The following is a 22,848-nucleotide window of genomic DNA, read 5'->3' as shown; positions in this document are numbered from 1 at the left end:
ACTGTAATATAAACAGTGGCATGTCAGTAGCTCCTGATTACTAACATAAGGATGTTTGGCACCTCTGTGAGTGCCAACTGACCTGCACTTCGACTGTCTGTCTCATCGGTAGGGTTCGTGAGGCGTTTAGAGCCAAAGTTGGCACCTACAGCTCGCCAGGCTGCAGGCCTCTCTCCTCTCTTCTTCTCGAACACCAGCAGAGAGGACGCAGAGTCAGAGGACAAGGAATAATCTGCTAGTGTGTCCACACTACTTCCAGTTAACCAGTTATATGCTGAACGTCGACCTGAAAGCACATACAACTAACCCATTTAATTAGTGACAAAAGTAGGCTATTATAGTCTATAGTTCATACAGTGCAAGATTCAGTGGAACACATGAGTACTCGTGTGTGAAGGCCTGGGAAAACCCACAGGATATTGCTGTGGCTGAAATCTGAAAAATATACTTTTATAGTCTGACATTTCTACTTTAACAGAACAAGATATATGTCATGAAAAATACTTGGAAATGTTTTATTTGTTTTATAAATGTTTTTCATAAACTAGCCTCGGCTGTGAGCATGAAAAGATAATGTTGGGTAAGGAACCAGTTGAACAAGATGGCTAAAGATGTCTAAAGCTTGCTAAGTTGTTGGACAGACTAAAATTGTTTGTATTTTTCTTCACACAGGGAATTATTAAAAAAATCATATAGACATACAGTACTGTGCTGTCTTAGGCACATGCAATAAAATGCTTTAGAATACAGATACCTTCAAAAATAATGAAATTAAATGTTTCTACATTTAAAAAATACTACAAAGAGCAGTAAACAGTAATAAATGAAACAAAGTCAATTTTTGGTGTGTCGACCCTTTGCTTTGAGAAACAATGAGTAGTCTCCGGTACAATTTCTGCAGTTTTATAAGGAAATGAGCTGTAAGTTTTAAAGAGCATCTTGCAGAAGCAGCCACAGTTCTTCTGGAGACTTTGACTGTCACATTTGCTTCTTATTCCTGCAGCAAAACCCAGCAGCCTTCATTATGTATTTTGTCTGAAAAGTGTCTCTTATGTAATTTGCTGCTTTCTTTACTGACATACAAACATTTTTCTGTAACATTTAATTTTGTGCTGGAAAACTAATGTTTGGAAATCTAAAATCTCTGTACTCATTCAATAATGTTGAAGTCATGAAAGAAAAATCTACAACAGTTTGTACTCAAAAAAAAATAGCCTGCCTAAGACTTTTGCACAGTACTGTATATTTGGCTGTAAATATTGGAATATTGCTTAAATATTAGAAAAATTCCAGAATGTGTGTTGCTACATTCATTTTGTTTATGTAGAACAATAAACACATATTTTTTTTTATAAAAGTTCAAATCAGGTAAGAAGCCATTTTAACAAACACAGCAGAAACAAGTCAGAGTGACCAACAACAACTCAAAAACTACAATTATACCCAAGCAACTGAAAAACACACACACTGAAGTTTACAGCTGGATAAAACTGTAGAGAAAAGCACCTGCACCAGGAGCCTGAGTCTGGGAAAACTCCAGGGAGGCCTGGGTGGCTCGGATTTGGCCCTTCATACTGGCTGGCTGCATCTCTGCACTATCCGCTCGCTGCGTGCCTGATGCCTGGGTCACCTGGGTCTCCATGAACATTGGAGTGAGCACTGTGCTCCTCAGACGCCAGTTAGAGTCAATTGTGTAATCCTGAAGGTCACGAAAAAACACAAAAATGAATAGACAGTGATTGAGAGAGCATGTGGCGAAAGCTGCAGTAAAAATACGCCAATAAAAATAAACAAAATACATCAGATTTCCCTGCTAAAGTGCACATGAGATACAACCAGACGTGTACCAGAAATTTGCACTCTGAAAGTGGGAACTCGAACATGTTGCGTGTGTAGTCGGGGCTCTGACTGGTCATTTCCAGCAGCAAGTCTGTAGCCAGGCTAAGGAAGCGCTCCTCGATGCGGGGTGAGTAGAGAGAGCTCAGCACCATCAGCAGTCTCTCCAGTGTGGCAGGAGGTAAACGCTTCTCATGACTCCAGAAGTTACGTACGTACAGCCTTAGAAAACACCACATGCATAATGGTTCAGCAGAATCAAGGTATAATGCTTTCAGCTGCTCATTTTAATAGAATTGTACGATAGCGTATTGATCTGAAGGTCATCATTGTGCAAAGCAAAGGTAGAGGTACTGCGTGCAGGACTCACTGTAAGCCCTGGTTTTCGTCTGTCAGCCCTTGAAGAAGTGTTTCCTTCGCCTCATTTAACACCTCCACACATGTGCTATCTTCTCTGCTCTCAGCATCACTGTAAACACACAATTGCAGGAACAGGACCCAAAAAGCAACAGAGATTAAAAGAAAATACAATAAAACACAAGTAGAAATTACATCTGATAGAATATTGTTAAAGCCAATGAAGAGGAGCTGGAGGAAGCCCAAGGTACCTGTAATTATCCTGAATCCACATGAGAATGTCGTACATCCTCTCCCTGCATGCAGGGGAGGGGTGAGAGACAAAAGCATTGACTGCCCCTAAAATTTCCTTCATCTCCTCAGGCTTCAGAATAGCCAGGATCTTATGCACGATGTCCAGACACACTCGCTGCCTTGCCTCATCTCTGAGAAAGCAAACGTATAATAATAATTAACTCAAGGAAGCAATTCAACTCAACGGGACAGGCTGTTAAAGGAAAATAATCAACAATAAGGTGGTCTGATACAGCCTGACATGAAGCAGAGGGCCAGTCCTACCCCGCTGTCTATTATTTTCCTACAACAGCATATCGCAAAGTGTGGTTTTTTTTTTTAATTAAAGAAAGACACGTCGTACGTTAGTTATGTTTAATACTGTGGATCATCCCAAAAACAATTTAGTTCCTGTTCCTACTATTAGAGCAGCTACCAACAGTCGTTCCCACACTTTTTCATCAAGTTAATGTTAAAATACAGAGAAACAGCAACATGCAGTGTCCTTTCCTTAGACTTACTGACTGTTACAAAGCGCTGACACTGGAGATTCCTTCCATAAATATTAAATAAATTACAGTGAGGTTCACTATATCAACAATTACACATTTTTCCTTGTTAAATAATAGCATTTTAATCCATTTATTATTAGAACTAGATTAAGTCGAGTGTCTGCCATACAAGTCCCAGTGAATTAGCCATTACTGTGCAAATGATGATGCATTACAACACGTGCATTAATGTAAAACCGTGATTAGTCTTGCAGCCCAACTACTGTCTGAGCTGTGAATTCAACAGCAGTGTGGTATAATTAAATTTAAATTATGAAATCTGGAGCTCTGAGGGTGTATCACTGTAAGGGTTATGTAAAAGTTCAGTTATTATATTATAATCCTGAATAACTGCTTTATTCTGCTTTATTAGGCAGGATCATGGTGACTGTGAACACAGCAGAAACGGCACGTCACTCCATTGCAGGGCATCAAACATGCCCCTAACCATATATTCATTCATATCTAGTGGCAATTTACAGTCGTCAATCCACCTACTGTAATAGCATGTTTATTGTGAGATGGAAAGAAACAGTAGCAAGAACATGTAAACCTGTAATCAGAGCTCAGGACTGAACTCCAGATGCTGTAGTGGTGAGGCACCAACACTACTTGCTGCACCTCCATGCCTTTGGTTACTTGATTACAGTGATATTGAAACGTGCACAAACCTGTGGGCCATCATCTGGGTGAGGTCCTTGGTCTTGAGGTGCAGGAAAATATCAGGGATAACATCAGCACGGCTCAGCACACACTCCAGGCAGTACGTTTTCAGTATGCCGTGCAGTTTTGGCATCAGGGTGAAAACAAAATTCACAAATCTAATGTAGATATACACACAATTTCCCAATTTTACTCTGATTATCGACAAATCGACATAGCCAGTCGCTAATGAAAACAGTAGAAGTCCAGCTTAACTTACCGATCCACCATAGGTGGGAAGTGCTTAGATAGTTTGGACAAACAAATAACAAATTTGTCACCCAGATCCTTGTTCTTCAAATCTGTCAGTTTGGTCACAGTTGCACTAAACAATGGATCCTTATTTTGCTACATGAAAACATATTAAAAACAAACATAGGTGCACAAATGTTTCATACTTCTGTATTAATTCATAAAAGAATGACAGTCTGAGTTGCCAAAATGAAATAAGGGAATATACTTTACACATACACTTTCCTTGTCAGTCATGTATTTCAGGATTAACCCGATGATCTCCGCTGCAGCAGAGTAGACTTCTTTATATCTGATAAAGGACAGGTTGTTGGCCAAACACTGGAAGTACCTGCAAATTTGGATTGGTTGAAAAATTGATAATTGTAGACTTCTTTAGCTTGAGAAAGAAATAAAAGTGAAATGAAATTTCTTCACCCCATTACAGCAGTAGCAATAGGTGTATTGCAAAAGCCTTATAAGAAAATGAGAACTAGTATCGGTATGTATAAAGCCTCTGAGAATTACTCCTAAAAATAATCTTAACGCAGAAAGACATTTTAGTTAAAAGCTAGGTATAAAAATATATGTCAAAGAAGTTCTCAGAGTTAAAGTAGGAGTAGGAGTTAATAGGATTGTCCATGTTTACAAAGGGGTGTGTTTGAGATTTATCCTGTTTAAGTAATGACATCTAATTTGTCGCTGCTCAAAAGCAAACCCCACCAAACCCCAAAAAAAACATATAAGAAAAAAAGAAAAAACAGCATAAAGAGTACAGATCTATTGATCTAGGTTCAATCTGACTATTCAGAATAAAAATAATGGATTGCCATTAGGAGGTTGCTGCGATTAATGAGTTGTATACAGCTATTTTGTGCCCCGAAGAAGAGTGCAACTAATGTGATGAAATTAGTATGTGAGTAAATGAGTGAGTAATTGAGTAAGAGTGGAAGAATTTTATAACTGAAATGTGTTTTTTATTTATATTTACATTCCACATACAGTATTGCATGATGGCATTTTATCACACGCGGCGCATGTGTATAGTTTGCACTGAATCAGAATACTAATTAAATCTCTGTTTAAAGAAAGGATAACCTTATGATCAATCTGGTATGTCTTTATGAAATCGGCATTATCGATCAATTGCAGTACGTCTTTCCATGCATGAATGTGTGTAAGTCTCAGTGCTTCCACATTTTGCTACTCTTCACAATTTGAGACACCTCTGAAGCACTCCTAAATACACACCCATTTAAGAGTGTAAATATTCCTGATGTCCAAGAAGTTTCACTCTGAGCAGATTTATACTGTACAAGCCTAGATCTGAGGACTTGAGTGTGTACCTGTCATGTTCAATGCCACAAGCAGGGTCGTAAGGGGGGAGATCATTAGCCAGAACTATTCCTAAAAGCTGCAACCCAACAGAGTTGTCTTTACTTTTAGGGTCCTTTCCAGAGTAGTAATCGAATATCAAACTGCAAGAGAAAAAAAGCAAAAAATACACACAGTCTTGACAGTGAAGGAATTATGCATAGAAACCAGTGATGTCCGAATACATGACGGAAAGAGGTACTAGCAAATACAGTGATGCAGATAGATATTCTCTGCATGTTTAGCACAATTTACTATTGTATAGCTAATTAGTGTATCCAGTTTCTTTAATTACATCAGTCTCAGCACTTGCCAGAGGTGCATTTCGAGATGATATTAACAACCAAAGAGAAAGAGAATTTAGTATTTGTTATTCCATACTTGTATGGTATGTGCAGACAGTCTTTCCAGCACTCCACTATGGTGCGGATGATCTCCAGATTGTGCCTGAATACTGCCCTTTTGGCATGGAAACAGTTTTTCATTAGAAACACCATTAGACGATTGGCCAGGACTTCATCTCTGGTGTTACCCTGGGGAAAAAAAAAAAAAAAAAAACCCCAGAAAAATGGACATGAAACAGACAGCACATTAAAGCAAACAGAATATAAAAAGTAATGTAAAAGTAATAAGCATAGCCTATGTTATTCTACAGGAATGCACCTATTCGTTTTTAACCCAAACTCTAATTGTTTAGAGTTTTAATTGTAATAATTGTTATAAAGGCTTACATTTTTATCATAAGCCCACTTTAACAGAAACACCTGTACACCTACTCATTCATGCCATTATCCAATCACGCCATCATGTAGCAACAGAGCTACTGCAACATGATTGGCTGACTGGATAATTGCATGACTGAGGAGGAATATAGTTGCTATTAAAGTGGCGGTGTGGGTATAGTTGTGTATTTTTACATGGTTACTGATGAGTTTAGAAACTGCATTTAGCTTTGAGTGAACACATTTTCTGTTAAAGTCCCAGAAGAAGGAACGTGTGAAAATTCTCATGAGAGTAGAAAAATACTGGATTCTTCTTTTTAAATATTCCCTTTTGTTCATTTAAGCACTTTCAAATACTCACACACCTTTGGAGTGGCCACACTGGTCCAGGAGAGGAGAGTGACCACTATATCCACCACCATAAAGTGGATGCCCTCTCCACCATTGTTACTAGAAACCACCAGCTGTAAAAGCGGACCCAGCCAATGCCTAGCGTAGGGACGGAACACCTGGACAGGAGAAATCAAACATGGCAGCAAATTAAGAGCAGAGAACTAACAGCTCTGTTTGGATCCATGTATGAAAAAGAATAAGAGCAGTCACCTCCTCAGTGTTGATAATGAGCTTGGCGATGAACAGTCGAATGTTCAGAGGAGTGGATGGATTACCTAGCTTCCCATGCAGAAATTTCATCCAGGGAGGAAGATCACTTGGTATCACACTCTAAAAAAGAAAAAAAAAAAGGTAATCCATCCTCTTCTAGGTCATGCCGGATATTATGTTTATGTTCAGTATATGAATATTGTGAATAGGAGTCCTGGAATAAACACAGGATATTCTTTACATACTTCCTCTACTTTAGGAGTGATGTTGTTTCTCTGCATGTGGCGGAACAGGGCAGTCATGGTGGCCATGCACTCGTGCTGGTTCAGCTCATCCATCTCCAACTCAACACTCTCGTCCTGAGACAGAACCTCCACATGCTTCTAATGGAGACAAATTTTAATATCTGAATTTAAATATCTTTCTTACAAGCGTGCCCACACCCACAGAAAGACTCTCTAGGTTTAGCTCACCCTTGCCCTACTAGTGTTGCCATGGCCTGAGGGATTCTGGGAGTTGTAGGAGAAGCTCTGGACTCCTGTAGAGAAGTCAAACTGACTCATCTCCTCACTGAGACTACTATCAGCCATGTAGGACTGGGAAGAGAGGTATACTGGTGCATCTGACAGACAGAGAAGAACAAAAAAGGAGCGATTAAAGTGAACTATATGCCACCAGACTAAGCTCAAACACAGAGAAGAAATAAGCAAAATAGTTTTTTGTACAAACAGGTTCAGATAGTCTAAACTAGTTGAATAAGGGAAGATTGTCTATGCGGGCAATGACGGTTAATCAGATATAGGCAGTAAGCCTTGACTCACCTCCATTTTCTCCACTCACTTCCTTTCTGATCATTACATATTTCTTTTTCCTTTCAATGGGAAACTGTCAACACAAATTATACCAGACATCGCATCAATCACAGCCAAACCACAGCTGCCAAACACTAACAACAAAAAAAGCTAAGTGAGGTTATAAATTACTTACATCAATCTCTATGGGAAAACTGTATGTCCTCTGTGTGTCAATGAGGTTGTCAAAAATAAACTGATTCTGTGTGTAGGGAAAAAAGTCTCAGTCAGAATAAGGTACAAGGATATACTACGATTGCGACAAGTACATGGAGTTACTCATACAGAGGTAACACGATACTGTACCATAATAATACTTTAAGTATAAACTAGTCTAGTCAAATAGTAATAGTAAAATAATCTATTTAAGATTTATAAGTTCCTATCTGCTGGCTCAGGGTCAGGCATTGTGTAGTACGCATTCTGTCACAACAGTCAACTTTTCAGAGCACACCTTTTCAGGTTTCTCAGTGAAGAGGAAGCCCTGGTAGAACTTGGTCTCGTTGAAGCTGCAGCTGATGAGAGCGATGGCACAGTTGTAAGCAGCGCAGTGATACTGCCTCCTCAATTCCAGCAAAGCGCTCTCTCCCGCCATGTTCTCAGTGAAAGCCTCAAAACATGACCTGCAACACAGACAACGTAAAAACAACTGGTGACAGCTGCACGATATTTTTAAAAATAAAAGCAAAAATTTCCCGATATTTCTAAATTTTAACTCAAAATCAATTTCCATGTGTCTATGTGTATTTCCTCTGGGTTCTCTGGTTCCCTCTCACCTCATAAAAACTGCCCTGCGATGGACTGGTGGCCTGTCCAGGGTGTACTGCCACCACATGCCCAGTGTTCCTGGGGTCTAACAAGATCCTGACCAGGATAAAGCACTTAATGAACATGAATGAATCAACTCATCAGAACTCATTAGTTAGTTAAGCCCTAGAACCCTGAAGAGGCAATAAAATCACTCCTACCCTCCAGTGTTATAGCTATTATTGTTGAAAATATTTTAGTTAGTGCGTTTCTTAGTTTTTAATTTGTGCAGTTTTTGTGTTGTAGGTTTTTGGTTTTTTTTTTGTTTTTTTTTATAGAAATTTTATTTCGTTTACATGTATGTTAGTTCCAGTTTGAGTCATTTTAGTTCTAGGGAAAGGGAAAAGAAGGTTTTATGGCCTGGGGGTTTAGAGAGTAATGCATGAATACACACTAAACAATGTATATCATTATTGCAATTATCACTCAATCTCTTTCTGCCAGCACTTATTCTACACACAAATTCAAAATACATGAACACTGCACAGAAAATCTGCAATTAATTCACATCTGCTCTATTTTCTTTTACTTAGTTTCTGAAACAATATTGATTGTTTTTATTTGGTTGCTGTTTTCATGCAACTTTAGCATATTATTTTATGAAAAATTTGAATGAAAATGTTTTTTCATTAGTTACTTAATCTTTTATAATTACTCCTTTACCCACTTGAGCAGGGTCTTGGATAACTCGTTCCCCTCTGCCTTGATTGGTCCGCAGAAGGCCTGGTTGATGGCCGAGTCTTTAGAGTAAACCTCTTCTTTAGGCAGACGAGAGTAAAGCAACTCCAACAGCTTACAGCAGCCAATCTTCATGATAATTTGTCTCTCAAAAGCAGACTCGATGGTCTGAGGCAGAGGAAAGACAGACTCATTTCCCCAACTGCTTACTGACAAATAAAAACAAGGACTGTATGCTTACAATTGTAAAGGTGTTACTCACTTTCGTGAAGCGTGCCTGTAGAGTAGTCATGATGTTAGCCACGTTGGTGATGAAAAATTGAGACAGAGCTTTAGCACTACAGTGAGTGGCCAGTGGAACCAGCACTCTGTCCAGCAGGCCCAGGAGCATGGAGTTCAGATGATCTTTGTCCTGGAACATCGTATAGATAGTGCAGAGAAGAAGAACTTGCCCTTCACAACTCGACCTGTTAAGAGAAGATTTACAGTCTGAAACAGTGGATCTGGGCATACAAACACAAAGCATGGAAGTGTTTCTCTGCTTACTGTCGTGCGATTCGCTGGAAGCAGGTCTGAAAGAGGTCTTCCATGATGTGTTTTTTGTCACGACACAGCACTTTAGTCATTAGTTTCAACAGAAGAGGACTCTGAGATAGCTCCAAGGCATCTAAAAACTGAAAAAAGGCATAAACATCTGATTAACCAATTTATGTCAGAATATTATAAATACAGACATGGGGCACCCAACTAGCTCAGCTGGCAGAGCACGGGACTCTTTATCTCAGGATCATGGGGTTGAGCCTCATGTCACCCAGGCTAGTGCACTCTCAGTGCCTGCCCCAAGCCCAGATAAATGGGGAGGGTTGCATTAGGAAGGGCATCCAGCATAAAACCTGTGCCAAATCAATACGCAGACCATGGAAGGTTATCTGCTGTGGCGACCCTTAACGGAAGCAGCTGAAAGAACAACATTATAAATACAGACATACACAAATAAATGTATTTCTTAGTCATTTAAGGAAGTATTTAAAGAAAATACACATAATATTTAATGAGCTGTCAAGGTTCAAGCATCTGGCACTTCCACTGAATGCTTTAAGAACCAAAATATTACATGTAAATGAGAAAAGAACTAGGTTTTAATCCAATATAGAATAGAAATTTACAAGGTACCAATATTGCTACCAAGAAAATATTTGCAGGCAGAGAGAAAAATCTGACTTTTACCACAAAAGTGTATGTAAGTGGACGAGACAGCTCCATGCTAACTGCACAAGTAATTAAACACACAGTTTTTAAACTTAATCTACAATGTGCATGTAAATTCTCTCGTGTTTACAGAAAATAGAAAAGCAGCAGTTTTATCCCCACGTTACTGTAAAACCCTGTATATATCCACACACACACACACACACACACACACACACACTCTAGTTTGTACCATACCTGCTAACTGGTACAGGAGAGCAAACAGCATTTCTAATCACTTTCTAATGATAATTACAATGGAAAGTATTTATAAAGTGTTGGATATAACACTTTGTTTCAGGCCTATCTATCTATCTATCTATCTATCTTTCTATCTATCTATCTATCTATCTATCGTTTCTGCCTTTTTCCTCTTTTGAGAAAAAAAGGGGAATGTTTTTCTATGACTAAACCGTACATGTCGACATCTCTGCAAATGAAGGAGTTTATGTGTTCCTTAATATGTTCATGAATGAAATCATTTCTGGCACATTACTATGTTTACAGGCTTTCACCTTACGAACACAGTCCATGTAGTTGTTGCGCTGGAGTGATCCACGAGGGAACTCGTCTGACTGCATGGGGAAATGAGCAGCCACTAAAGCCTCCAGAGCTCTCTGCAGATCTTCCAACGGACCACTGGGTAACGTAGTGAAGAAGGGCAGCATGATCAGGGCCTGGCTCTGTGGGTTCCAAAAATGGCATTTAACAAGGTATTTTTAATACAAGGTATTTTCGATATTAAAGTCTAAATACGTTTAGAATAATAAAGTCATGAGAAACCAACAAGCAAGGGACTATGATTATTTTCATTTTTGATTAAATGTAACTTTATTTGGTAAAATAAGTCACACTTCAACATGCATATGAATATTACATTCATGCAGAGAGATACACAGTTTAGAATTACTTTAAAAAGCTCACTACCTTTAGATTTAAGGGCAGAGCTGTATCTGTGATGAGGGTGGTAAAGGTAGCAAAAACAGCAGTAAAAGCTGGGTGATTAGTATTTGTGCTTACTGAAGAGTCAATCTGTGGAAAACAAAAGAAAATGCAATACAGACAAGTGCATGTTATTTATTCTGTATATTTTTAATGTGTCTAATAGCATCGGGTGCACTGATGCATTTCTGATACCTGCAAAACTTTGGAAAGCAGTGTAATAGTTGAGGTTTTGCTCTCCGGCGAAGAGGAGGGGCCTGTCCACCAGGGTTTCAGCAAGTCCCACTGCTTCAGTACTTGCTCTGCCAATCGTGAGCCTTGAGTCTTCCTGACAGAACGCTCACGGAAACTGTGGTCCAACATGCCATTGAGGAGGACACTAACCTGAGAAACGACCAGCATTCATACATTTATAATGTGTAATGTCTTACTCAAACATACACTGAAAAACAAAAGAATGACAGAAAACATTCTATGTTGCATTCAAGTGGGAAAATTAAGCTGAATAAAAGCCCTGGCCAATTACTATTAAGATGAGGGGAAGTTTTCAGGGCTTCCAGGGGTATCAATTAATATTTGTATTAATAACACATATAACTGTCATTCTAGAATAATATCTCAGTTGGCTCTTCTGCCATTTTTATTTGGAAAATTGAAGACTCTTTTACATGCGTTTGAGTTTTTACTCATGATGACTAAAAACGAGCTGACTAATAACTCAAGCTGAATAAAAACTTTCACATTCACATTTTCTAGTTTATCCATGATCTTATCCAAACAGGATTTAGAAATCAGGTTACATGGAACAAGGAAACAAGATTTTACTCAGGGCAGGGCCAACAACGAAGTCCCTCCTTTCTTCCCTTTCTTTATTCTATGCAGGAACTCTTACCATGCCAGGGCTCTGAGTTGCTGCAGTAAGCAGCAGAGGCACGGAGCGGTCCAGCTGTCTTAAGAGTTCTGCATTGGTGGCATTTTGGAAAAGGCTGTAGAAATATTCTCCATGGGAGAAGCTGAGGAAGTGAGGATTCAGGCTGCCAGATAAAGGCACTGACAGGGTGATCGAGTTGAGCAGCAGACCCACCAACTGCTCTGTCTGTGTAATAAAAGAAGCAGCAGGATCATTTCATTATTCCAGTTGATCTGCATGGCTTTCTTGGGTGATGATCTCAAAGTTACAAACAGAAATTCTGCAAAATCTGCTGTTGACAAAAACATGTATGTTGTACTTACCTGATCACCCAGTGAGAAAGCCAGCTGCACAAGACCATTAGCTAGCTTCCTGCTACTGACATCCATAGAGGGGAGGGACTTCCTGTTCTCTCCAGGTGCAATGCCTTTGTATACTGCCATGAGAAGTTTGGAACCTAAAGACCTACTGTAAGCCAAATCCTGGACAAAATAAATCCAGATGCTTAGTGTAAAAATATTGATGCCACAATGCAAATAATAAACTGACATGAAATCATATTGGAATGCAGGATACCTGGCTGTGTAGGACAGAGCTGAGAATCCCACTCTGATGAAACTGTTTACAGGCTGAGAGTAAGAGTTCCAGCTTGGCATGGCTGTCATGAGAGTCCGGATCATACAGATCTACTGCACACAACTCCTCCACACTGTTCAGGCAAACATATGAAACAGCATTTATATTGGAATGAATCAAGTTTAAACTGAAGTATTATTATTATTAGCAGTAGTAGTAGTAGCAGACCATTGGTCCGTTATGTTCTTCCTAATGCCATTCTCCAGCTCAGTCCTGTACGGTGTTGCGGCCAGAGCCTTCAGCAGCGGTACACACACCTCCGGCAACCGAGTCATCACCTCCAAATCGGCCATGTTGAAGCCAATAGAAGAAGGTTCACATACCATCATGCTGACTAGTGTGAAGAAGGTGGCGCCAAAAAAATCCTGTTCCAGTAGCTGGAATGAGATTTTCAGACAATGCATGACAAGTTTTATGTCCCTATTTGGACCAACAAAACACATCACTGCAAAACACATCAGACCTTCCAGACATCCTTCTGGCATTTGAGCAGCACCATGGTGGAGAACTCCAGCAGGCGCACTATGATGGTGCACTTGTTGTAGTTGTAGAGCTCTATCTCAAGAGGGCTAAAGTGTGGCCAGGTCGAGTCGGCCGCTTTGAAACAGGCCCTGGCAGCCTTCAGGTCATGCAATGCCAGTTCTGTCAGGAAGAAACGGAGGGCTGGCAGGAAGCTGGACTTCTCACCAGGGTCTGGTAAAAAGAGATGAAGATAAGCATTTGTAGTGAAGTAGTTAATAATATAAAAACAGGTTTAGCACCGTGCTCTACTGGGTTGATTGTTTTCAATACTTCTATAGCATAATGTACATGTATAACACACATTTGGCTATGTTCAATCATTTCCTTCAACAAGAATCATAAACAATGTGTGTGGACCGAGCCAAATGTGTGCAGACTTTATTCTTTAAGTTATTTATAGTGCAGTAGTTGATAACTTGATGTTATCGGAAAATAGTCAGCAACAGGTGGTGTGATTCATTTACCACCCCAAAGTTGATTATTTTCCTATAACAGCGTAAGTCCTCTGTCTTGAAGGCTCTCCCATGTCCAAAAACTTACCAACTGTTACAAAGTGCTGACACTGGACACTCCTTCCATAAATGTTAAATAAACATCTCCTCACAGGAAGCGTCACCATATAAACAAATATATGTTTTTCCTTTCATAAATAACATGTTTTTTTAATCTGTTTATTATTAGATTATTGTAGTGTGTTAACCATACAGGTCCCTGTGAATTGGCTGTTACTATAGAAACAGTAACCTAGTAGAATGAGTGCATTAATATACACTTATGATTTGCCTTGCAGCAGTCACTACTGTCAGAGCCGCTGTTACAGAAAATAAAATCAACAACTTCTGACTGGATTGAGAATTCAACAGCACTAGATTGCTCATTCTGCAAGTTTCTGAACTATTCAAAGTTTCTGTGTTAGTATAATGTGCTTCTTTGACACTGGCAAGTTTGACCTACCCAGAATTCTTTGGGGCTGCATGAGGCAGAGACTGGTGAAGGTGTTGTAGCAGTCAAGAACAGCCAGTAGAAGATCCATCCACTGCAGGGTGGCTCGGACACTGAAAGGGGCTTCCACTTCTCTCAAAGTGGGTTGGTATAGCAAGCCTCCTCCTTCCAGACGTGTGATTAAAAACCTCTGACCCTCTTTTTTAACCTGCTCTTCCAGCCACTGTGCAGGAGTAGTCTTACCTTACATGAAGGAAAAGAAAACAGTGAGTCTGAAATCCCACACAATTCCATAATTTACCTCTTAATCTACAATAAAGCTATAATCCTGCTATCATATATGTAGACCAGAGTGCTCAGTCACCAGACTGGGTTTGAACAGCAATAAATATAATGGTAATAAATATAAAAATTACTATATCATCAGTGTATGAGACTTCCAGCTACCTGGCAGAAGTGGGACAAACTCGTAGAAGAGCTCAAGGCACTTGTGACGACATTCGGTCTGTGGACGTCCACATTGGGTCAGCAACCAATGGACCATGTCGCCGAGACTCAGGGACTGGTCTGGAGGGAATCCCCTGTGGACCATAAATAAACGTTATCAGCTAAATACTTCTAACCCACACAGCTGGGTCATCAATTATTAATTATTTAGTATTAATTATAAAATATTAATCACTAAACATAAGAAAAGAAACCAGCTACTAATTAGTGAAATACATCGGACATACTCAGGCACACTACTTCATACCTAGGTATGCGTCTCCTGACATTCTGATTAAGCGAGTCTGCCTTGTGTTTGATTATCCTTTTAATATGGTCCAAAGCACTGCAGCACTGCTGTACCGTTCCTGTAAGGATCATACCAAAGCACCAAATGTGACACAATCAGATCAATTATGATAAATTTAAAAAAAAAGGAATAGATGGTCTCTTACCCAGTGATTTTTCATCCGAGTGTGCTAAAGCCAAGCTCTCCACAAACACCACTAGCACCTCAAATACAAACTGCTGCACAAGAGAGTTTTCCTCTCTGAGAGAGAAAGAGACAAAAATATACCATCTTCCAAACAAAGCTATACACATTACACTCACTATTATGCTGTACTCAATGGTGCATGTGTTTATTTTCTCCTCACTCCCAACGCACCTAAATTGAGCAATCAAGAACGCTAAATACCTGGTACAGGAGTGTTGGGAGCTGGTGGAGTGCAAAATTAAGGACTAGGTCCCTGATGACCCGTTTGGGACACACTCCCCTAATAAATGCTAGACCACAGGGCATTTATGTTCGCATGCAGGATTCATACTTATAATTCAAGAGATTTTTTTTTTAATGTAAATAGAAATAGCTCATCATGACCGATTGTATTCATAAAGGGCTTCTCCCACAGTTAAAAAACTGATCATTTAATAATGGTCTGGAGCCAGTATTGAAACACATGCACACCTTAAGTGTCTGTAGATGTTGTTAAATGCCAGTGCAGCTCCCAGTCTCTTGAAAACATTGGGGTGCAGGGCAAGACTATAAATGCGCTTGAACAAGGACTTGATGTTGGCCGGGCTCTTTTTCTGCTGCTCTGGGGTGGTCTGTTTGATCGACCACTTCACAAACTCCTGAATGCAGCGGCCACTGAAGTCCCTCAAGGTGCTGTCCAGGGGGTCCACCACTCCATCCTGGATTTCAAAACAGTCACAGCCAAGGTTTACAGGATACAATATTTTAAAACAAATCAAATTACTTTAATATTGATGAAAATATTTTATAATACTTTTATATGGAAAAATCAATCTATGATCCTATGGAAAATTAATTCTATAAAAAATAAGTCACATTATTAAGTAAATAGTGTATTAACCCAAGCACTTTACTACGTAACGAATAAAACATGTTGAGCTTTTAAAATAATTAACGACATTTCAACGACAGCTTGTGCCTAAGTGTTTTATTCCTCTTATACTATAGCAATTTACTATTACTTTTTTCACTCATTTATAACACAACATACTTTTTATTCATTTATAGTTACACTTAATGTTGTGGAAAGACTACAAAACAAATTAGTTCCTGTTGTCACTTACAGTATGACATATACAGTCATCCCCTGTAACCAGCCTCTATTTTTTTTTATCTCTGTCATAAAAAATGCTGGTTGTCATGTTTACGGTTTTTTAATCTGTTTATGTGGAGCGTCCACCATATAAGTCACCGTGTAAGTTGTTAATATAGAAACAATAATGTAGTAAAATGAGTGCATTAGAATAAACCTTACAGAAACCTAACAGAAAATTAATCAGCCCCTTCTGACCAATAAGAATCAAGCATTCAACGGCACTGTGTATAAATTATTATAACTAATAAAGTTCCAAATATTTACAGTTAAACTGTTACATAATCATGGTCATGAATAAGAACCTGGAATGAATTTTATGAATAGTAACATCCATTTATATACCTTTAAACAGACATCAGCCTCTCTTCACAGCAAAATAGCTTGTTATGGATTGATTCTGTATGTAGACAACAGTGATATTTACCAGAATGGCTTCCAGCACTGCTACTGTGTCCTGACTCTCAAACTTTTTGTTGTTGGTAAACCAGTGAATCAGCTGCATCACCAAAGGCTCAAACAGCTGCCTTGTCACCTAAGAGAAGTTTGAAAGTATATACATGAATCCATAAGCTCATATTACTAGAATTATTACAATCAAAATTCACTATAATGCACGATAAAATTCAGTTCATTTCATGGAAAGTGACACACATTTATTTTTCGATCAAGTACATTTCAAACAGACCTGATCAACATCACAGGCTAGGCGTAGCAGCACAGGGAAGACCCGTTTGTGCAGATTGTACATGGGTGGAGTCGACTTCTCTCCCTCTGTCATCTGAGCTCCTCTCCCCACCATATACACCACCAGACTGTGGAGAAGCTCACACGCTGCCACCTAGACCACACAGAAGAGGGTGACCGCTTTCAGTCCTAATGATACCATATAATACCGTAAAAATATACCATAGAAGAGTCGATAAACCATTAAAAAAAAAAAACTGGCTGTAATTCAGTGACTCTAGCCAATCACTTTCATTTATGTCAATTATTTAGCTGAAGGCAGCTCATCAGTTCAGAGATTAGCTACAGGGCTAGAGGAATTAGCTCAGAAAAGGGAGCGTTTCACTGACATTCATACACTTCAGATTTTATTTACCCTCTCTGATCTGATTAGCAAACTGATGACATGGCTTGTTCAAAAAAAAAAAAAAAGTTGAAGATGAAAACAGAATGTTTAAAGACAAATAGACAGAAGTATGCATTTATTCTACTTGTGTAAAACTGATGTATTTCATCTTTTTAGAGTCTAAAACAAATCAATCGCTTCGAATGGACGTATTTAGAGCCAAAAACTATGCATTAATTATTCAGCATTAAAATCTGTCACCTATCAGTTATGCTAGTTTCTTCTCCTGACAAATTTTACAAACTTTAGTTGAATACCCCTGTACAATATTATACGTTTGTGTAAATATATAACCAAAATGTTAAAATTGAGCAAGAATCTGTATGATATTTCTGAAGTTATGATCGGTTGATGAAATGGTCATATAGACATACTTTAGTTTGCCTGTCACTAGAGGAGAGAGCAAGCTCGGTGATTCTCGGCAGGAAAAGGTCCAGGTAGATTACAGGCTTAATGTCCTTGAATGGCACCGCGAAGCTCAGCCTTTTCTCACTGTCCCATGCTACAAACCGTCTCATCATGTCCTCTGCAGAAATGGCTAGGGAAAAGGAAACATGCAATGCTTATACTCCTGAAGCAAGCAATCCTCAAGAACATAAAAATGTTGAATAATTCTTTCTGCAATCTGTACAGGAATCCACCATAATTACATTTTTTTGCAATAAAAATTCCCTCATGTTTATGAAGCATTTGTAGACTTTTTCTGAAGCAGCTCACCTGTAACCAAACTTCTGTTCAGTTGTCCTCCAAGATGGCCTAAAAGCCGCACCACTCGCCGTCGTACTGCAGCGATGGGAGACTCGTCTCCCTGATAGACCACAAAGTTACCACCAGATCAGCCTTCACATGTACTGCATTTAAAGCCACAAACTCCCACTTTACTCAGCTATATATTTAATACACAGTGAATTTATCATATGTTTTACAACACCTTATTACAGAGAAGACAACTATGTACCTATAGTGTACCAACTAGTGAATAAATAGTAGTTACAGAGTATTAAATAGGGAAACAGTACTAACACAGGATTAGAACAAGTTAATTGTATAAAAAGTTAGTATTATATTTTTAATATAATGCATTTACATTTGATTTAGTGTTACTAGGAGATTTAATCAGGAAGTGTAATCAATCAGAGATCCCCAAAATGAGGACTCTGAGATAAGCATTTTCAATGCAGAGTTATAGACTGTTCATTGTGCTATGATTTATCTTAGATTTCTAAGATTTAGATTAGATTTACATAAATGTGTATTTATATATTTTGTTTTCTTAAAAGGATATGGAACTGGTGATGTAATTCAGAATGAATAATATGCATTGTGAGTGTGGAATAAAGTCAGAGTCAATTTTATAACAAGTATTCCTATATTTAGGAACATAAGAACTCTATTCTGGTCCATTCACTACTTAGTACATTGTAATTACACACTTCTTTCACTGTAATAACTTTAAAAAAATGTAAATTTGACTAAAACTGAAACTTAATGTGCTGTCTGAGAAGGTCTGCATTTGTGTATACGTGTAACACATGACTGCTGAGACAAACACACACTGAGCTTCATGAATGCAGGGTTACCATGGGCAGGTGTTTGGACTTCTGCAGGAGCCTCATCATAACTTTGCCGTAACCTTTTGCAGTGCCCGAAGACACAAACGTAACGTTCATGCTGCTCTCATCGTTATCTGATACAGGAGAGATTTCAACACAAGTGAAATATTGTGTATAATTTATTTACTTTAATGTACACACAGAGAATGAAGCAGCGTAACAAATTATTTATAAACGAGTACTATGACGACATGGTGTAGTTTGTGTTTGTGCAGGATTTAAAACCTGCGCATGCTGAATAAGTGAAAGTGTTCTCACCACTGCTGGTGCCTGTTTTTAGGTAGCCGTCCAGGTGAGGCAGTATGTCCATATAGTGGGGTTGGATGATGTAGTAAGAGATGGAGGAGGACCATGATTCCAGAGCATCCAGCGCTGCGGTGGCCAGAGGGGCGTGGCTTAGACCCAGCCGCAGAGCAGCCTGACACACACACACACACACACACTCCTTTCTTTTCCCAGTAGCTCATTTTTGCTTATTTTGTTTGAATGAAGAAATGCAAGAATTATTTTGTTCCAACCTGTAGTGCAGGGATGTACGCTTTGATGTCCAAAGCCACCATGTCAGGATGGAGAGACAGCACAAAAGTCAGACATGCAGCCAGAAGCTCATCTTTATACTGTTTAATACGCATACACACCTGTAGGGAGAGCCAATTTATTAAACATATCAACAGCAACCTCACTTTTTAGACCGAGAAAATACAAGAGTATAAGAGAAGGGAAAGAAAGAAAAATATTGCTTAGTACAATATACTGGATGCTCAGTTTTTAAAATCCTTTAAAAGTATTTTATTTAAGTATTTAAATTTCAACAATAAGAACAGGCTTTATTAGTGCACTATGGCTTCATATCACAAACATAAAATGTGGCAATATCCTAAAGTCAATTTGTCATAGACAGATTAGTCTTAACACATACATATAGTTTTTTCAAAATAAATTTAAGTCTTTGTTTTGGCTACATCCCAAACTGCTTTCTATTCACTATACACAGTATAACACAACTGTATTTTAAAACCCACCAGTACCCTACAAGCTCCAATTATTCTACATTTTAGATTTGACCACATTAAAAGAATGGCTCAGCTAAACAGATGCCAGTTAGAAATGTATGTAGTAACACTTTTAGGACATATCATGTGTTTGTATTTATTTAAAAATATATATATTTGAAAGGAAAGTATGAACTACATGACATTTATTCAGAGCACTTTCCCTACAATGTGCCACAAGGATAAGGAAAAGTTTATTAAAACCGGACTTAATAATACTGAGATAGTGAAATTTGTTCCGACAATCCTAGCGTCTATTGATAAATTAAGTGAGATTTCAGAAGCTAGGATAAGTGGGAAGTAAAGAATAAAATAGATCATACCTCCTTGCCAAACTTGGAGACAAGTGCAAAACAGGCACTCCCAGCCTGGGAGCCGTCGCTGGTGCTTTTGGGGCCTTGACCCTGAAAAAACATGGATGTACAATGATGTGAAAAGAAATGCATTCAGATTTTAGATAAGCACACTGAGTGATCGTGCTATTGGCTAGATAGGCTTTAATAACAGAGGTAACAGACCTAAATCTTTATATGCAAGAACGTTCTAGCACAACGAAAGCAACTGCAGGATTCACCTGAAAGTATTTGATCTTCTTGGCAATGACCATAGAGAGAGAAAGAAGCTTGTAGAAGCCGCTGACCAGAGGGAAGCGTATTGACTGAAGGATGAGCTCATGGCACAGAGGGTAAACCCACTGAGTAAAATATTCAGGGTTCTTCGATGGAAGTAATGCACTATAAATATACCAGACAAATCAATTTATCACATCAATAAAAAAAAGGGTTTCAGAGGACGACCTGTATATTAACCATCCTAAAAAATGCATGCACATATTCTCAAAACTATCCGAAATGAGAAAGTACCTGCAAAAGTCCACTAAATTTACAAAGGCGGTGAAATCTTTGGGCTTGTTGGGTATCAGGTTGCTTGTGGGATCAGAAGAGGGCATAAATCCAGAGCTCACATCACTCTGTCCCTGGGAAAAGTGCAAATAAGACATACCATATGTACCAGAAGCTTGATTAATAGAAAGTTGCTTATTATAGTCATGTACATAAGGAAGGGGGGAGGGGGGCTTTATCATATTCAAACATAAAAATGCCCCTTTTGCTCAGTATGTGGAGCCATTTTCATTTCACTTTGACTCTACCTCATCATCTGTGTTCACTTTCTGCAAAGAAAGATCAAGCTTTTCCACAATCTTCATGATAGACTGTACCAGAGCATCATACAGGAGTATGTTCAGAGCTTTCAGGCTGTAATTCCTGGTTAATGCAGCACCATCAAGAAAGCCAGTGTCCTAGACGAGAAAAAAAAAAAAAAACATTTTAAATGTAACTTTGTACAGAGAAATATTTATTTATTTATTTTAAGTGCCATTTTTGCATTGTACAGGGTGTCCAAAAAGCCAGGAACCAATAAAAGTAAAATTACTCATACTTAATTTTGTATTTATTACTTACAACATATGCACTTCATGTTCACCCTTACACTTGACACATTTTCTCAGCTGCTGCATGATGATTTTGTGGATTTCTCTCAAAATATTCGAATCAACATATTTGCATTCAATTTTATTTGTATAGCTTTTAACAACAAACATAGTCACAAAGCAGAAATCTGGGTGTAGATTTAGATCCATAAAGAGCAATCCAGAGGCGACAGTGGCAAGGAAAAAGTCCCTGAGACAGCATGAGGAAGAAACCTTGAAAGGAACCGGACTCAAAAGGGAACCTATCTTCTGTGTGACACTGCATAGTGGTTTTATAAATCATTACAGTGCACAAGTGTAGAAGAGTAACGCAAAACAATATTATAGTCAGCATGATGAAACAATGTTAAGTACGAAAATATTGCGAATACAAGTTCTGGGATAAGCACAGGACAGTTTTTATGATTCCAGCAGCAGTTCATAGGTAAAAGTTCACAGGTCTACAGTAGTCAGGAGAGATTTTTCCACTAAAGAAAGGGTGAAACGTGGATGTCAACTGTTTTTGCAAAGTGCAAATCAGGTGGGACCAGCTGGAAGTGATTAAATAAATAAAGTTTTCACCTTCATATTTTCACAGTCCAGAAGCCCCTTGAAAAGATCCAGATAGTCCTTCGAAGATGGAATCTTCCATTTCCCAGAGCGCACCACTGCTGGATCACCAGCTGCCTCTTCAGTCCTGACAGTACTCTGAACAACACTTTCCTCCTTCACAAATCAATATACACTAATCAGTGTTCCAGTTACAAATAACAATTAGGCATTTCAAGACTAACAAGATCATGATCACAAAACCTGGATCTATTTAATAAACACTAAAATAAGATTACCTCTACTTGAATAACTGGTTTCGAGCACACCCGAATCAAACCTTGGTGAACTAGGGGAAGAGAAATATACAGAATGTGATCATCAGGAAAAATGTCCTAGGACTGTTACATGACAGCATTTAGAAGATGACTCTTACCCACAGAGCTGGTGAAACTCCAAAGGACAGGGCCCCTGGCAGCCATTGCAACAAGAACCTTGATGATCGAGCGACATGTAGTGTACTGCATTTTCTGGCTGTACTGAGGGAAGGTGTCTATCTGAACCACCAGGAGGCGCTCGAGCACCGATGTGTACACTTCAGGAATCTGGAAATAAAATTCAGTCAAATTCAATTCAAGCTAGTCCTTAGAATCAATCAAGCTTAGGCTGAACAGTTTCACATGTAATCAAGATTATCTATAAAAACAAAATGGGATTATACAAATAAACTCA

General features: G+C 38.7%; 1 protein-coding gene across 2 annotated transcripts in view; it reads right to left on the bottom strand.

The window, feature by feature from the left end:
• The window catches only part of prkdc (protein kinase, DNA-activated, catalytic subunit), a 43,684-nt gene that overhangs the window by 15,707 nt on the left and 5,129 nt on the right, over window positions 1–22,848 (bottom strand). For both annotated transcript variants that reach the window (XM_053233084.1, XM_053233083.1), the window contains exons 13-59: window positions 22,553–22,721; window positions 22,416–22,465; window positions 22,150–22,293; window positions 21,247–21,396; window positions 20,960–21,072; window positions 20,671–20,830; window positions 20,420–20,500; window positions 19,563–19,682; window positions 19,303–19,462; window positions 19,012–19,118; window positions 18,149–18,239; window positions 17,806–17,969; window positions 16,988–17,140; window positions 16,727–16,834; window positions 15,639–15,865; window positions 15,127–15,221; window positions 14,940–15,039; window positions 14,633–14,766; window positions 14,198–14,428; window positions 13,185–13,414; window positions 12,890–13,098; window positions 12,662–12,794; window positions 12,409–12,567; window positions 12,068–12,271; window positions 11,371–11,559; window positions 11,161–11,265; window positions 10,749–10,916; window positions 9,532–9,659; window positions 9,248–9,452; window positions 8,975–9,153; window positions 7,955–8,123; window positions 7,637–7,702; window positions 7,471–7,534; window positions 7,123–7,271; window positions 6,895–7,032; window positions 6,650–6,769; window positions 6,412–6,555; window positions 5,706–5,857; window positions 5,297–5,428; window positions 4,191–4,302; window positions 3,940–4,067; window positions 3,689–3,838; window positions 2,445–2,618; window positions 2,207–2,305; window positions 1,848–2,058; window positions 1,507–1,699; window positions 83–286 (exon numbers count right to left, since the gene is read on the bottom strand). In XM_053233084.1, the coding sequence (XP_053089059.1) occupies window positions 83–286; window positions 1,507–1,699; window positions 1,848–2,058; window positions 2,207–2,305; window positions 2,445–2,618; window positions 3,689–3,838; window positions 3,940–4,067; window positions 4,191–4,302; window positions 5,297–5,428; window positions 5,706–5,857; window positions 6,412–6,555; window positions 6,650–6,769; window positions 6,895–7,032; window positions 7,123–7,271; window positions 7,471–7,534; window positions 7,637–7,702; window positions 7,955–8,123; window positions 8,975–9,153; window positions 9,248–9,452; window positions 9,532–9,659; window positions 10,749–10,916; window positions 11,161–11,265; window positions 11,371–11,559; window positions 12,068–12,271; window positions 12,409–12,567; window positions 12,662–12,794; window positions 12,890–13,098; window positions 13,185–13,414; window positions 14,198–14,428; window positions 14,633–14,766; window positions 14,940–15,039; window positions 15,127–15,221; window positions 15,639–15,865; window positions 16,727–16,834; window positions 16,988–17,140; window positions 17,806–17,969; window positions 18,149–18,239; window positions 19,012–19,118; window positions 19,303–19,462; window positions 19,563–19,682; window positions 20,420–20,500; window positions 20,671–20,830; window positions 20,960–21,072; window positions 21,247–21,396; window positions 22,150–22,293; window positions 22,416–22,465; window positions 22,553–22,721 (6,871 nt within the window). The remainder of the gene's footprint in view (window positions 1–82; window positions 287–1,506; window positions 1,700–1,847; window positions 2,059–2,206; window positions 2,306–2,444; window positions 2,619–3,688; window positions 3,839–3,939; window positions 4,068–4,190; window positions 4,303–5,296; window positions 5,429–5,705; window positions 5,858–6,411; window positions 6,556–6,649; window positions 6,770–6,894; window positions 7,033–7,122; window positions 7,272–7,470; window positions 7,535–7,636; window positions 7,703–7,954; window positions 8,124–8,974; window positions 9,154–9,247; window positions 9,453–9,531; window positions 9,660–10,748; window positions 10,917–11,160; window positions 11,266–11,370; window positions 11,560–12,067; window positions 12,272–12,408; window positions 12,568–12,661; window positions 12,795–12,889; window positions 13,099–13,184; window positions 13,415–14,197; window positions 14,429–14,632; window positions 14,767–14,939; window positions 15,040–15,126; window positions 15,222–15,638; window positions 15,866–16,726; window positions 16,835–16,987; window positions 17,141–17,805; window positions 17,970–18,148; window positions 18,240–19,011; window positions 19,119–19,302; window positions 19,463–19,562; window positions 19,683–20,419; window positions 20,501–20,670; window positions 20,831–20,959; window positions 21,073–21,246; window positions 21,397–22,149; window positions 22,294–22,415; window positions 22,466–22,552; window positions 22,722–22,848) is intronic.

The sequence above is a fragment of the Pangasianodon hypophthalmus genome, chromosome 4, assembly GCF_027358585.1.
Source record: "Pangasianodon hypophthalmus isolate fPanHyp1 chromosome 4, fPanHyp1.pri, whole genome shotgun sequence".
Taxonomy (NCBI): Eukaryota; Metazoa; Chordata; class Actinopteri; order Siluriformes; family Pangasiidae; genus Pangasianodon; species Pangasianodon hypophthalmus.
This window is presented reverse-complemented; position numbering and strand designations above follow the sequence as displayed.